The 13,689-nt window shown below is 30.2% G+C and overlaps 3 protein-coding genes and 1 long non-coding RNA gene across 10 annotated transcripts; 2 read left to right on the top strand and 2 right to left on the bottom strand.

Moving 5' to 3' along the window:
• Nucleotides 1-29: 29 nt before the first annotated feature.
• LOC108738250 (rab11 family-interacting protein 2) lies at nucleotides 30-2,570 on the bottom strand. The gene is made up of 8 exons (XM_018471583.2): nucleotides 2,126-2,570; nucleotides 1,911-2,055; nucleotides 1,690-1,853; nucleotides 1,256-1,632; nucleotides 1,010-1,196; nucleotides 653-823; nucleotides 454-599; nucleotides 30-399 (listed from the first exon to the last, which is right to left on the bottom strand). The coding sequence occupies exons 1-8, from the start codon at nucleotides 2,154-2,156 to the stop codon at nucleotides 226-228; spliced, it is 1,395 nt and encodes a 464-aa protein (XP_018327085.1). The 5' UTR covers nucleotides 2,157-2,570; the 3' UTR covers nucleotides 30-225.
• A 1,568-nt stretch (nucleotides 2,571-4,138) lies between these two features.
• LOC108738251 (coiled-coil domain-containing protein R3HCC1L) lies at nucleotides 4,139-7,117 on the top strand. 5 transcript variants are annotated; one of them, XM_018471589.1, is made up of 8 exons: nucleotides 4,139-4,507; nucleotides 4,563-4,757; nucleotides 4,814-4,958; nucleotides 5,031-5,100; nucleotides 5,155-5,519; nucleotides 5,595-5,811; nucleotides 5,907-6,137; nucleotides 6,456-7,117. In XM_018471589.1, the coding sequence occupies exons 2-8, from the start codon at nucleotides 4,693-4,695 to the stop codon at nucleotides 6,521-6,523; spliced, it is 1,161 nt and encodes a 386-aa protein (XP_018327091.1). In that variant the 5' UTR covers nucleotides 4,139-4,507; nucleotides 4,563-4,692; the 3' UTR covers nucleotides 6,524-7,117. The 5 variants fall into 5 exon arrangements, with proteins under 5 accessions (XP_018327091.1, XP_018327090.1, XP_018327089.1 ...); XM_018471588.1 differs by having other exon boundaries at nucleotides 4,139-4,296; nucleotides 6,456-6,534; XM_018471587.1 differs by having other exon boundaries at nucleotides 4,139-4,362; nucleotides 6,456-6,534.
• Nucleotides 7,118-7,155: 38 nt separating this feature from the next.
• Nucleotides 7,156-9,533, bottom strand: LOC108738174 (protein RRNAD1-like). The gene is made up of 10 exons (XM_018471590.2): nucleotides 9,266-9,533; nucleotides 9,058-9,204; nucleotides 8,888-9,003; nucleotides 8,631-8,832; nucleotides 8,430-8,578; nucleotides 8,253-8,373; nucleotides 8,025-8,203; nucleotides 7,688-7,951; nucleotides 7,443-7,630; nucleotides 7,156-7,384 (listed from the first exon to the last, which is right to left on the bottom strand). Exons 2-10 carry the CDS (start codon nucleotides 9,172-9,174, stop codon nucleotides 7,299-7,301), a joined length of 1,422 nt encoding a protein of 473 aa, XP_018327092.2. The 5' UTR covers nucleotides 9,175-9,204; nucleotides 9,266-9,533; the 3' UTR covers nucleotides 7,156-7,298.
• Nucleotides 9,534-9,556: 23 nt separating this feature from the next.
• Nucleotides 9,557-11,014, top strand: LOC112905779. 3 transcript variants are annotated; one of them, XR_003232000.1, is made up of 4 exons: nucleotides 9,557-9,639; nucleotides 9,762-10,156; nucleotides 10,241-10,557; nucleotides 10,902-11,014. It is a non-coding gene; the product is annotated as an uncharacterized LOC112905779 (long non-coding RNA). The 3 variants fall into 3 exon arrangements; XR_003232002.1 differs by having other exon boundaries at nucleotides 9,558-9,639; nucleotides 9,762-10,151; nucleotides 10,211-10,557; XR_003232001.1 differs by having other exon boundaries at nucleotides 9,560-9,639; nucleotides 10,211-10,557.
• Nucleotides 11,015-13,689: the final 2,675 nt, after the last annotated feature.

Below are 13,689 nucleotides of genomic sequence, written 5' to 3'. Positions count from 1 at the left end.
CTACACCAAAGTGTTACGTTTGTNCATATATATATTATGTAGTTTAGAATTTACAATATGTTAATTCATATGTTGTATATAAATTGTGAAACAAACCAAAACCAATAACTGAAAAATATCAAACATAATTATTACTATTACGCCCAAAAATGGTAATACAAGAGTGTTTATGATTATTTAGCAATAACAATGTTTTTTTTTTACGAATAATAATAACAAATACAACTATTTAACTTGAGTATGGGCCATTCTGCAATCAGCATATGGGTTTTGTAAAATCCTTGGTGTAGTTTCCATCACTTTTAATAATAATTCATCGAGGTAGTCTTCAAGGTCTTTGTTTTTTCGTTTTTGATGTTCTAACTCGCTCTGTAGCTCGTTTATTATCAGTATAAGGTCCTAAAAATATTACAAAATATATCTAGCATCTAAATTAGTTTTTTTTTTGCATACTTCTCGATTTCTGCCATCGAACTTTTGTAGCAACTCCGCAGAAATTCGTGTGTTTGTTACTGTGGCTCTGGAATCATTTTCTCCACCAATAATAATTCGCTCGTCAGAACTGTGACTCAATTTTACATTTTTAACTTCATCTTTGTCTAAAAGTAAATTGTAAATAGAATAGTACACATTTATTATGTACTTCATTTACCTTTCATAATATTTTTAAATTTGGTCAGCATTGTTTCCTTTTCTTCTTTTTTAGGTACCTCTTCAGTGAATGCAGCAGTAGTTATTTTCTCATCTTCTTCTTCTATCCTTGGGGAGAACTTCGGAGAATCCCACAATTTATTAAATGACTCACTTGTAGTAAGTTTCGAATCTAAAATCGTTTTATTTCTCGTTTATCTATCATATAATGATATACCAAATTTAGTAATATAAGTAAAGAAATCAACAATTTTGACTAAAATACTACTCTTTCATAATGCCCCTTTAAAATTATACAATTTTGCTGTCGGTAATTTATAAAATGAGTTACTAAAACCCAAGACTTTCAAGTTATTACTTTTGTTTTGCTTAGTTAGGCCTAATTTCAGTTCCCATTCATCTTTTATTTGTTGTTCTGATTTTGTATTTCCATTTTTCTGTATGTTTTCATGACCAGGCAAATTTTCTAAAGAACCATTAGCTACTGAGCGATTGTGTAAATAATTAAGAGAACCACTTGAGCTTTTGTGAGATAATTCATCAAACTAAAAATATAAAAACTAAATAAAACCAAAGGAAAAACAAACAGAAGTTACTCAATTACAGCAAATTCATCTTCATCTTCACTAACAACTCCTGGATCAGCATCTTCTCGTGTTTGTTTACTCTTAAAGGGAACAGCATTTTGTTGCAAACTAACAACACTTCCCATTGAACTGGATTCATCATCTGCTGCCTTTTTCTTGCCCTTTAAATGCATTTTTGATCCTATAGATTTAGCGATTTTTTTAATACCCTTTCTTTTTTCCAAACTTCCAATACTTAGCAAACTTCCTCCAACTGACTGAGCCACTTGAGATAAGGGAAAAATGGAAGACTTATGTTTCTCTTTTTTACTTAAATCTGTTAGACTTCCAGCTTTTACAATAAAGGCTATTTTTACTTCCAACTGTCCTCTTGCTTTACCCTTACTTTCTTGTCCTTAAAATCAATATTATTTATTTAATATTCGTTTGTTTAATCACTATTATTATTTACCTGGTTTACTTTGTAACATGTACCATCTTCCTTTTGGCCTTTCATACACATCAAGTTCATTTAAAGGAACTGCAACTCTACCTAAAAATTCATCTACTCCAAGAAAATTTCGGTGTAAGACTGTTAAAACAATTTCTGCCCTATTGCCTTGGTCAGGTATTGGTCTACAACACAAAGGTCACTTCTAAATCTATTTAAATGTATCTTTAGTAACCACTTACAGTTCACATTCTTCATGCCACTCAACAACACTGAATGCCTTTTCTTTTATTGATGTTTGATACTTTGTTTTTCCTAAAGCTATTGTGACGAAACAGTCATTTGTATTATTTTTACCTTTGGTTAGTAATCCCGTAGCTCGGTGTACTGCAATTAATAAATTAGTGGAACTGTCTAAAAAGCAATGGAACTTGTTAAAAACAATTTCTATAACTACCTACAACCTGGACATGAGTTGGCATCCACATAATTAATGGAAATATCACGATTGACCCCACCTGCAAACACTTTTAGGTTACAGACAAGTAAATAGCAACTATATTATGTCTCCTTTAATACGCTGTTTCCGTGTCTATTGCAGAGTGTTTAGTTGGTGTGTGCTTCCTTCTATAATTAAATTAGAGACGACTGAAGCATAAATTCGTCACTTATATATGTATGTACGTTCCAGTATGTTTTCTAAGGTACATAGGTACAATGCATCTAACACATTTACACTTCAACATATATTTAATGGTTTACAGATACTATTGTTTGAATATCATCATAAAACACAGACTGTGTATTCACTATTCTATTTACATTTAAATATTGCCATTACGTTAAAAATTCAACCTGCGCTGTACTGTATGATTTTGTATGCAAGTAATAAATACATAACAATGAACAAAATACAGTGCATTAACCATCTGGTGTTGGGAAGCTGAACTGAAGGCTCGGAACATGTACTACTGGAGGTAGTTTGAAAATATAGCATAACTGTTGTTTCATTTGTATCCATTACCTACACTAGGTTTTTTGTTTCTGTCTGTATGTGTATGTGCCCCATTCATATGCAGAATGTGAGTGAAATGAAATTTTGTTCCTCCATATTTCTTTAACAGCAGAATACTTGCAGTAGTATATGGTCCAAGATCAATTTAGTTCAGCTTCTATCCGCTGGATGGCGACACCATAACTTTCTTAATATTAATTTTGTTTAAATATGTTAAATAGTGATAAATTAGTAAATTAGATAAGATATATACACATATAATCATATATGGGAATAGTGGTAATAAACCATGAATATATAAACGAGAAAGTATGTGACTACCCTAATTTATAGGTAATTTTCAAATTGAATTTAAAATAGGTATTCCTAAAGTGTGTTTTTGTACTCATAATGCTACATATTTAATATTAAAATGTTTCAAATGGAATGCACAAATCAAAAACGATAGGCACAGATGAATGTTTAAAATTTTTTTCGCCTTTTTTTAATTTATCAAATATTTCTTAAGGCGTGGGACATTTCATCTAAAGAACCTGGCAACGTCGGCGAACATGTAGGGTTTGGTATGCAATGTTTGTGTGTACGCTATGTATGTATTAGTATTACCCTGTACTGCGATTGCATTCCACATTGTTTATTAAGTTCTGTTTTTAATATTCGGTTTTTCGGACTTTTTAAAGTATTTTTATAGTTATTGAGGCATTAGTATTGTTCGTATTTTCGCCAAAGCGGGGGAGAACGGTTAATCTCAACTTTTTGTCCGCGTATGGAATGTTTGTAACTTTAGTTTGTGTCAAGTGTTCGGTTAATTGACGAAGAAACATGGCTTCCACGGACTTTGCGAGGTTAACTCGCGAAGAACGAGCTGAAATACAGGAACAATTCACCGTTGTAAGTCAATTTTTAATTACTAACATCTCCCTAGTTAAATTTAAAGATGCTAAATAGTTTATAACACAACCAGTATTAATTTCACTGATATTACATTTTGCTTATGCATTGTTAAACCTGTATAGAAATCAAAGAAATTTCCAGCATTTTTATCATTAAATAATGTATTTAATACATATAATCATACATTAGTCCATTGAAGATTTATATATTGTATTTTGGGCATTACAATTTTATATGTTTGCAGAGAAAAAGTATTTTCACAAATTTATTATTTTTCTTTCTTTGGCTGACTCATAATAGTGAAATTATGTAGCTCATTGTCATGACAAACACGTCTAATAATAATTAAAAGAGGCAGGGAGGTTCCCCCAATTTTTGCCAAAAAAAGAAATCGTGAGGTGTATAGGTCTTTGAAAAACTTTATTGTTATCACTTACATGTTTTTGTATGCATATTGTATGCAGAAGTTTTCCTGTTAGAATTGTAATATTTTATGAATGGATGATTCATACACCTATTGGTCATAGGTAATTTTACTTTTTACACGTTATTGTGATTGTAGTATCTGTATAGTATAAAAAATTATTAATATTAATTAAATATACCTACAAATAGAATGTTTGTTGAAAAATATCGGAATATATGATAAGTTACAGTTAATACCCTATAAAGTGCAACGAGAGCCAAAGAAACTGTGAAATAAGTGTTTCAGAACTAAGGTTAATGAAGGATTACCATTGTATAAATTAAAGTATAGACTGCGGAAGAAAAGAGAAAGTTAACGTGTTACGTAAAATTGTTGCTTTTACTTTCATTTCACTTTCAATCTTTAATGCGGGTGTGTGATCTTGAAGTATTTTAAATTTACTTTCTGAAGAATTTTTGAAAAATCTCTAACCAGAACCTTTTCCAGTTTACTGTTGCATTTCTGTAATAACAAAAGGTAATATTGTGTGTTTTTACTCATAGTTCTTTCTATTTTTAGTGTATAAATTCATAGATTAAGGTGCTGCTACTGTGGTTTAAATGAAACGAGGGGCTTTAAAGTTAACTTGCATTTAAATTAACTGAACAGCAAATAATAAATGGTTTTCAAATAATTACTCAAATCAGTCATGAATAAGAGAAGAACAAGACCAAGTCAATTGCTATATGTGCCTCCTGCTTGTCGTAATATAAAGTATGTTTATTTAATATTTTATTGAGTACAGTATGAAGTAAACTTTTTGTTTATAGGAAAATTGGTGAAAATGAAACATCTTCTAACTCCAGCTGTCCAAAAGAGTTATCAGATAAATTTAAAAGTGATATTATGAATGACTTTGACCATAGTAATGCAGAAAACAATTTATTAACTACTAAAAACAGTTTATCACAGCAAGTAAGTCTATATAGTTAATAATTTTATTAATACATAAAATGGTAACTGTATGTATTTATATTCCACTTACAGCAAGTAGATAAACTTTATGAAGACATAAAAACTATTAGCCTATCTAGGAACTCTGAATGTGAAGAAAAAGGTTAAAAAAGACAAAATAATGTAAATTTAATAATTTATGCTGTTTTTTTTGTAGTTGAAAAAAGTAATTCTGAACTAATAATGAGCAATGATAATAATGTAGATTTTATAAGAAGAGATAAAGAACTGTCTTTGAATTTAGAGGATAATTGTTCCTGCAGTAAAAATGACTATGATGTTGATAGAGAAAAGGAACAAATGGAACGTGCAATCGTAAAAATAAACAGAAAATCTCGATCTTTTATCGACTACAATGAGAATGATAATGTTCTTCTTATAAACAAGAAGCAAAATTCAGAAATTCCAATGCTAACACAACCAAATCAAAATTCGAAAGGTAATAAAAGTAAAGAACAGTTCATCAGTTGGGAAAATACTTTACAAAATAGTGAAGATGAAGATAAGAATGAAAAACGCAGTGTGAGTTGTATATATTTTAATATTGTATTTGTTGTTTGATTGTTACAAAAAAGTATTATTTTTTTGTTATTTTAGGATTCTAATTGCAGTAACAGTTCTTCCAAAAGTCCTCTAAATTATATTGATAAGAAAATGGAAGACTTGGATCATGTTGTAGAAGTGTATGATTTTCCAGAATCATTTAAAACTCAAGATATTATACAACTTTACAGTGATTTCCAAGCAAATCCAGTATACGTGAAGTGGTGTGATGATACACATGCACTACTTGTTTTTAGCACACCTGCACAAGGTACTTTTTACTTAAAACAAAATCTGAAGAGTTAATATTATGTTTCATGATAACATTTTAGACTAAACTAATAGGGTTTTCATAAATCATTTCAGCAAGAGTGGCTTTAAAGTACGATAAGGGAATTATAAAATCAAGACCCTTGACTGAAGCAAGCCCCTTATCAAAGAGAGTTGCTAATAAAATAGATTTAAAGCCTGCAATGCGAAGACCTGCCACCAGCATGCAAACTGCGCGTCGTCTTATTAATAACTATTTGGGAACTAAAGTTGCAATTAGCAAAGAAGACATGGAGAAAGAAAAAAAAGCGCTAAAAGACGCCAGAGGTAATAAAATGGTCAATTTATATTAAAAAATTAGTATTATTGATATTATATCTAAAAGAAATTATGAGTGCGGTCAGCACAGGGCAAAGTAGTATTACGTAGTTAGTATTGGCAATTTCTTATCGAGAGTGTACGATGTGTTGCATACCAATTTACAAACAGTTCCTTTAGATTTGATTTTTTAAACAATTTTTAACACAAAGAAAGTGATTAAAAAAATTGTTCACAAAAGTGAATTTCGACCACTCGAAGCACTGGTGCTCACAGTGACTGATAGGGGGGAAGAGCTTATGATTTATAGAATAAATTTAATTTTAGAGAAGAAACGTATTCAACGTCAAAATGAAAAAGATGCTTGGGAAGGGCACCCAAAAACGAATATTTGATACTACACAACCAAAAAATCAACTACGAGAAGAATAATGTGGGCCACCTCCAAAAACGTGTTATTAATTCGAAGATGTCATCTTCCAAGCATGAGGACTATTTGTCCTTTACTGTCCCAATTTAATTCCAGGTATCATAAAATAATTTACAATATTTTCCAATTCGAAATTATTTATCACTTTAATTTAATAACTTAATAATCGATACAGCAGATTTCAAAATTATCTAACGTTTTAAATGATAAATACACTCTAGACTTCAAAATTAAAAAATATGTAGGTATATAGATATACAGAAACATCCGTTCTCCCATCTTTTGTATGTGATTTTAAAAACAGAAAACTGCCAAATCATGTTGTGTCTTGGTTACAATTTACTTAACTGTAAATGATTTTTGTAATTTGATAGATTTTTAAATTAGAAAAACTTTACTTGCGGTTTTGTTTAAGTAGATGTTTGCTATTTTGTGTATGTAAAATTAGTGTAATACACGTGTAAAGATGCATATAATACATATATGTTGTACAATAGTAAATAGTATATACGACACGAGAGAAATGAAATGAAATTCATAATATATTTTATCAAATTGATATTAATTGTTTTATCAATTAAAATTAGTTTTTCTTAAATTAATATTCTTTTTATACACCAATAAACTTTATTTTAAACAATAATAGCAACAGAAGTTGTTTAAGATACTTTTAAAGACACAATTACTCTACTCATTAGTAATTTCATTCTTTACATGGATATGGGCAGTTTTCCTTGCGATTAGTCGGTTTTTTTGTAGGCACTTAGAACACAGTTTCTGGGAGATAATAGCGGATCAAAAAGAGGCACGAGTGTAGCATAGGCATCTAAAAAAATAATTATCAGTAATATTACTCACTGCAGACTACAATTTTGAATAGGTACCATGTTCTAGAATATATAGTAATCGATCAAGGAGAATTAGTGACTCTATTAACGGCGCCAATAACAAACGCAAAGAATAAAACATAACGACGTTTTTCCACTGAGACAGATCTTTCTCAGTTTCTTCTTTACTATTTTCTGAAAAGTTTAATGTCATATTTAACTTTGATAATGCTTTACTGCAATATCTGGAAAAAAGAAAATAAGTGAAGTGTTGTGTGCATAAAAATAAGTATCATACATACTCTTCAAACGTTAGGTCTTCAGTGTACTTCACATTACCCAGTGGCGAATGCTTTAAGTAAGGCCATTTTTTTGTTATTAATTTCTCTATAGTTGCTCTGTAAGCGTGAATTTTTAGTTTCCAATAATGTCCTTCCTTAAGTCGTTTTGTATACATTTCTATTGCGTGACAGGCTATTTCTCGAGAATAATATGATAATGTGTATTTTTTTTTTAAACAATAATTACTTAACGGAAATCCGATTTTACATTCAGGTAAATTATTACTACAAAAAGAATAGTACTCTGTAGGATAGTTTCACACTTTTAATTTTTAAAATTATTGAAAAGTAAACATACTCCGTTGTTGACAGTTTCATATAGCAGCAGCTTACGATATTAATAAAACGCACATGAGGGCAATCATTGAACATTTTTAGTAAAGTTGTGCCCAAATCGCCACATGGATGCAATCCGACAATTCCAAATTGTAATTTATTTTTGGAATCAGAACTGAATATTTCTTTTGAGCCTATAATCTTAAATACAGCAGTTTTAGAAATAAATGAAATTTAAGCAAGTATGTACCTTTAAAATTTTAGATATATCTGAAACTTCTTCAATTTTCATATTTATATGAAAAGGCTTTCTATTTTCAATACATATTAAATTATTCTTGAGATTTTTTTCAAATTCTTCATCCAATTTCCTAAAATGATTGGTATTTATAACAATATTAATACCTAATAAATAACAACAGACAACCTTGCCTGGTTAATTAGCTGAGATTGTGCATCAACAGAACATACTCGGAGACCATATCCAAATGATAACAGACGGCTTAAATGCCCCAAACCTGATCCAATATCAATCACATTAAAACAACTAGTATTTATAGCCACCTGATAACAACACTGAAAGCAAATTAAATTAAAATGTTAGCTGTTGGTGTGCTAAAGAAGTTACTTCAGCCATTTTTTTGATTTCATGTTTTTTCTTTTGTTTGACATGTTTCCAAAATGACTTTCCTATTTCAATATTCTTCAGAAATTCATTTAAATAAAAGTTACTTGCACTATTTATTTGTATAGTCTTTGGCTTTCTATTTATATGATACTTTCTAACTATAGCACGTAAAGTCAACAATGATAAAGGTATTACTATATTGCTGAAAATACCATTAATACTTAATTTTAAATTTAAATTCATTCAATGTTTCGTACCAATGTAAATCTTCATTTAGGTTTAACATATTACTCATGTCTTCTGGCTCAATTTTTTCTAAATATTCCTTCCAACTTCTTGGTAACTTTATCCAATGATTTTCAGTAAAAAAGTCCTTTAACAAAACAAGAATTATGTATGTTTTGCAAAACATATTTAAACATGCTACCAGAACATAAGCATTAAGCAACCAATCAAAATGCTGGTAAATTTTATGACTTCTGGAAATTGTGTTACACACATCGTTTATATCCCACTTATTCATATTTCTTGGTAATCCTTGCATGTTGCATATTCAAATTAAATGGTTTATAACCTAAAACACAATACTTGTTCATTGTTGACGTTCAGAGATCACAATTAATCGCCTGTTTTACTTCTTTAATCTAGTATTCTTGCACCTTATAAATATATACTTCTGTTTAAGTTAGTTCGTTTGGGAAAATATAGAAATTTTATATCACAAAGTAGAGCCTGAGATGTAATAATCACTCCACGATTTTCAAAACCACAAATAGAAACTAATTAACCATCTAGTTAACTTTTAGATAATTCACAATTATTGAAAATATTTTAGTGTCCACATTTCCCATAACTGTTTATAAAAACATTACTTTTATATTTTCAGGTAGTTGTCTTGCAAAGTATGGTTATAGCCCTTTGTATATCTATTATCTACGGTTATAGCTCTAACTGCTTGTACGCTGCCGTAATTGTAGTACGCCGAAATAGGATGCAATTGAAACTGAAGGTATCAGAATAAGCTTAGAAATAGTTTCAGATCTTTCTTATTTATGACTTATCCTGATATAATATCATTTTTTTGCTATTTTTAATTTAACTAATTTTATTGTATTGTTTTTACTTTCACAGTTTTGGGGGTTATTGAGACACCACGAAATCCACCCACACCTAAGGAATGTCGTGTTTGTTTACATGAGCAGTTTAACATAATGGCGTTGTGATGGCGCTACAAGTCTAACAAATGCTGTAAAGGAGGTCGTATTTATTACATCATAGATAATAGTATTACATTTTGCTTAGATGTTGTGTACATTAGAGCTCGTGTGAGATTTTTATTTGTTTGAGAAGTTATTATTGTTGTAATAATGTTTTGTTGTTGTGTTCCAAGTTGTTCAGAGCGATCTGAAAAGGGTACACGACTATTTTTACTACCACAGGGTAAAGAAAATGAAGAAAGACAAAAAAAGTGGATCATTAACATTAAACGTGATGGGCAACTACCTGCATTTACTTATGTCTGTGAGGTCAGAAACAAAATTATTTGTAGATATTGTAGTACATTACTGTTTGCTTTTTAGAAGCATTTCAAATATTACCATTGATTGTAGGAGTTCTCTTCTCCAGAAAGTAGCAGTATCCCAAGAAATTGTAAAAGCGCTTTTTTCCGCAATAAAGACATTACTTGTTAATTTGTGGAAATGAATTATCAACACTACGGTACACTACACAGAATTTAATACAGTCAAGAGTACAAAGAATAAAAACTCGGGATGCCATGTATTATGCGACATTGGTTCCTCATTCACTCCAGATAGTAGAAGTAGCTGAAGTCCTGAGGAGAGCGTGAAGGTGCCTTTTTTACATTTGGAACAGAAACAGTGTGTTATTGCTAAAGGAAAGATTTATGAAACTATGAGACGGATTGGTAAGTAACAGTATCAATTAAAAATAGTAGTTATACATTTGTAACACTTTCAATAGAGAGATTTTAAACAACATTCCAGAAATGTCGGATGCAGAATGTGTGAATGTTAGCTTAATACAAGGGATAAACCATTTAATCTTTTTTAAACTGCAGTATGAACTGACTGTATTTTTATTTTTGACTTTAATTTAATAGTCAGAAGAAATGTGATAAGGATGAAATATCATAACAGTTGTTTATTTGGCTTATTACTAAAGGTACATTGTGTGTTTATTATTTTAGCAGTCACTTTCAAAATATTATTGGTTAAAAGTAGTTAATATTTTTTTCGTTTCTTTCTACAGATTGGTTAACAAATGGGGGAGATTGGAAAGTTAATTTTAACCCTAACGATGACTACATGGGATGTCTGCATGGGTATCCTTTCTGAATTTGGTTTTCATTCCACACATGTAAACGTTGANCTGTTTCGTCTTCGCCTTGTAACATCATACAGTTAATTTTCGACCCATGAGCGAGTGCAACTGGATATTTATTTGAATTCCACTGAAATAAGAAATTCTCTGCTACAGTATTCCTCCTCGAGTTGGTTTACTTTTCACACCTGTAAACTTTGGAATGTTACGTTCTATCATTAATTAAGGTGAGGATACTTGATATAATTAATTTTAGTTGCTCTTTATTGATCTATTTGCCACCGTATCTGTTTCAGATCGACGTTGGAGAAGACAAAGATGTCGCTGTAGTTGAAATAGTTGTTTGGTTTGATTGATCATATGCTATTATTATTCTTCGTATTTGCCCACAGCATAAATTAAATTGATAAAACTTAAAGTTTATATCTTGACACAGACATCAGGTGGCCACGTCGCCATTTTTAATGTTTTGTTGTTTTATTCGTTTTTGACTGGTTTTTTATTACGTGTTTTTGTTTTACTTCATGTTTCATTTGTTTAATACGAGTGTTTAATTCTTTTTTTTTAATCTATTTTCAGCATATATTTTGACTTTTATTTGAGAGTAAGGGAGAAAAGTGAAATGGATTAAATTTTTAAATTTTCGACCCATGAGCGGGTGCAACTGGATATTTATTTGAATTCCACTGAAATAAGAAATTCTCTGCTACAGTATTCCTCCTTGAGTTGGTTTACTTTTCACACCTGTAAACTTTGGAATGTTACGTTCTATAATTAATTAAGGTGAGGATACTTGATATAATTAATTTTAATTGCTCTTTATTAACCTGTTTGCCACCGTATCTGTTTCAGATCGACGTTGGAGAAGACAAAGATGACCCAGTAGTTGAAATAGTTCTTTGGTTTGATTGATTCATATTCTATTATTATTCTTCGTATTTGCCCACAGCATAAATTAAATTGACAAAACTTTTAAAGTTTATATCTTGACACAGACATCAGGTGGCCACGTCGCCATTTTTAATGTTTTGTTGTTTTATTCGTTTTTGACTGGTTTTTTATTACGTGTTTTTGTTTTACTTCATGTTTCATTTGTGTAATACGAGTATTGTAATTCTTTTTTTTTTTTTATCAATTTTCCGCATATATTTTGACTTATTTGAGAGTAATGGAGAAACGTGAAAAGGGTTACATTTTTAAATTTTTTGCGTAACAGATATCTATTAAATAATTTAGTCCTAACTATTTAATTTTGATGCTACCGGAACTACAAATTATCTGGCGTAGTATCCCACCTAGATTTGGTTGATTTGCTCATCACAGTGGTAGACTCTAGAACGCCACTTTCTACAATTAATTAAGGTGAGAATACATAACTTGATCAATATTAATTGGTCTTTATTAAACTGTTATGAAATTTCTGTTAACAATTAGCTATTGTCAAGAGTATGAATTGAGGTTAATCTGCATCAATATCACTTGTCAGTTTTTGTTTTCCACAGAATAAATTAATATTTATCGTTGATGTATATATGGAGTNAAAATAGATAAAAAAAAAAGAATTAAACACTCGTATTAAACAAATGAAACATGAAGTAAAACAAAAACACGTAATAAAAAACCAGTCAAAAACGAATAAAACAACAAAACATTAAAAATGGCGACGTGGCCACCTGATGTCTGTGTCAAGATATAAACTTTATAAAAGTTTTGTCAATTTAATTTATGCTGTGGGCAAATACGAAGAATAATAATAGAATATGAATCAATCAAACCAAAGAACAATTTCAACTATTGGGTCATCTTTGTCTTCTCCAACGTCGATCTGAAACAGATACGGTGGCAAACAGATTAATAAAGAGCAATTAAAATTAATTATATGAAGTATCCTCACCTTCATTAATTATAGAACGTAACACTCCAAAGTTTACAGGTGTGAAAAACAAACCAAGTCAAGGAGAAATACTGCAGCAGAGAATTTCTTATTTCAGTGGAATTCAAATAAATATCCAGTTGCACTCGCTCATGGGTCCAAAATTAACTGCATGATGTTACAAGTCGAAGACAAAACAGCAAATCAAGAATATAATCCAGGAAAGACCACAAAGACATGGGCTGTTTCAGTATAACCATACTGAACATTAATTCTCTCTCATTTATTGTATAACCTGCAGAAATGGACAAAAAACATATTAATTACACTTATAATTAAGAAACAAAAATAAAATCGCACCAAAAAGCAAGTGAAATAGCTGAATTAAAAAATAAACAAACAACTTTACATCAAAACCATAGATCTGCATAGATCACGACATATTTAACGTCAAATAACACGACGTAAATGCAAACATAGACAACAGAAAAAGGTTAAAAAAAATCCATAGATAGATAAACTTCATAGATAGATAAACTCCATATATACATCAATGATAAATATCAATTTACTCTGTGGAAAATAAAAACTACAAAGTCATATTGATGCACAATAACATAAATTTAGTATTCTCACCTTAATTAATTGTAGAAAGTCGCGTTCTAAAGTCTACCAGTGTGATGAGCAAACCAACCAAATCTAGGAGGGATACCACTGCAGATAATTTGTTGTTCCGGTTGCATCCAAATTAATTAATTTCCAATTGCCTCCCATTGTTACGGCAAAAATTAACTGCATAATGTTGCAAGGTGAAGACGTCAAAAGCATCGGTTGTTTTAGTAG

Source organism: Agrilus planipennis, unplaced genomic scaffold (assembly GCF_000699045.2).
Source record: "Agrilus planipennis isolate EAB-ADULT unplaced genomic scaffold, Apla_2.0 scaffold88, whole genome shotgun sequence".
NCBI classification, from domain to species: domain Eukaryota; kingdom Metazoa; phylum Arthropoda; class Insecta; order Coleoptera; family Buprestidae; genus Agrilus; species Agrilus planipennis.
Note: the sequence above shows the minus strand (reverse complement) of the source record. Positions and strands in the feature narration are given on the sequence as shown.

What these genes read in the sequence shown, in the direction of transcription:
- LOC108738174 (XM_018471590.2), bottom strand. Translation starts at nt 9,174, where the DNA reads ATGCAAGGATTACCAAGAAATATGAATAAGTGGGATATAAACGATGTG. An exon ending in TGCTTAATGCTTATGTTCTG is followed by an intron (nt 9,004 to 9,057) that starts GTAGCATGTTTA and finishes GTTTTGTTAAAG; the next exon opens with GACTTTTTTACTGAAAATCA. An exon ending in AAATCAAAAAAATGGCTGAA is followed by an intron (nt 8,579 to 8,630) that starts GTAACTTCTTTA and finishes ATTTGCTTTCAG; the next exon opens with TGTTGTTATCAGGTGGCTAT.
- LOC108738250 (XM_018471583.2), bottom strand. Translation starts at nt 2,156, where the DNA reads ATGTGGATGCCAACTCATGTCCAGGTTGTAG. An exon ending in AACTCATGTCCAGGTTGTAG is followed by an intron (nt 2,056 to 2,125) that starts GTAGTTATAGAA and finishes TATTAATTGCAG; the next exon opens with TACACCGAGCTACGGGATTA. An exon ending in CCTAACTAAGCAAAACAAAA is followed by an intron (nt 824 to 1,009) that starts GTAATAACTTGA and finishes AAACGATTTTAG; the next exon opens with ATTCGAAACTTACTACAAGT.
- LOC108738251 (XM_018471589.1), top strand. Translation starts at nt 4,693, where the DNA reads ATGAATAAGAGAAGAACAAGACCAAGTCAATTGCTATATGTGCCTCCT. An exon ending in CTCTGAATGTGAAGAAAAAG is followed by an intron (nt 5,101 to 5,154) that starts GTTAAAAAAGAC and finishes TTTTTTTTGTAG; the next exon opens with TTGAAAAAAGTAATTCTGAA. An exon ending in ATAAGAATGAAAAACGCAGT is followed by an intron (nt 5,520 to 5,594) that starts GTGAGTTGTATA and finishes TTGTTATTTTAG; the next exon opens with GATTCTAATTGCAGTAACAG.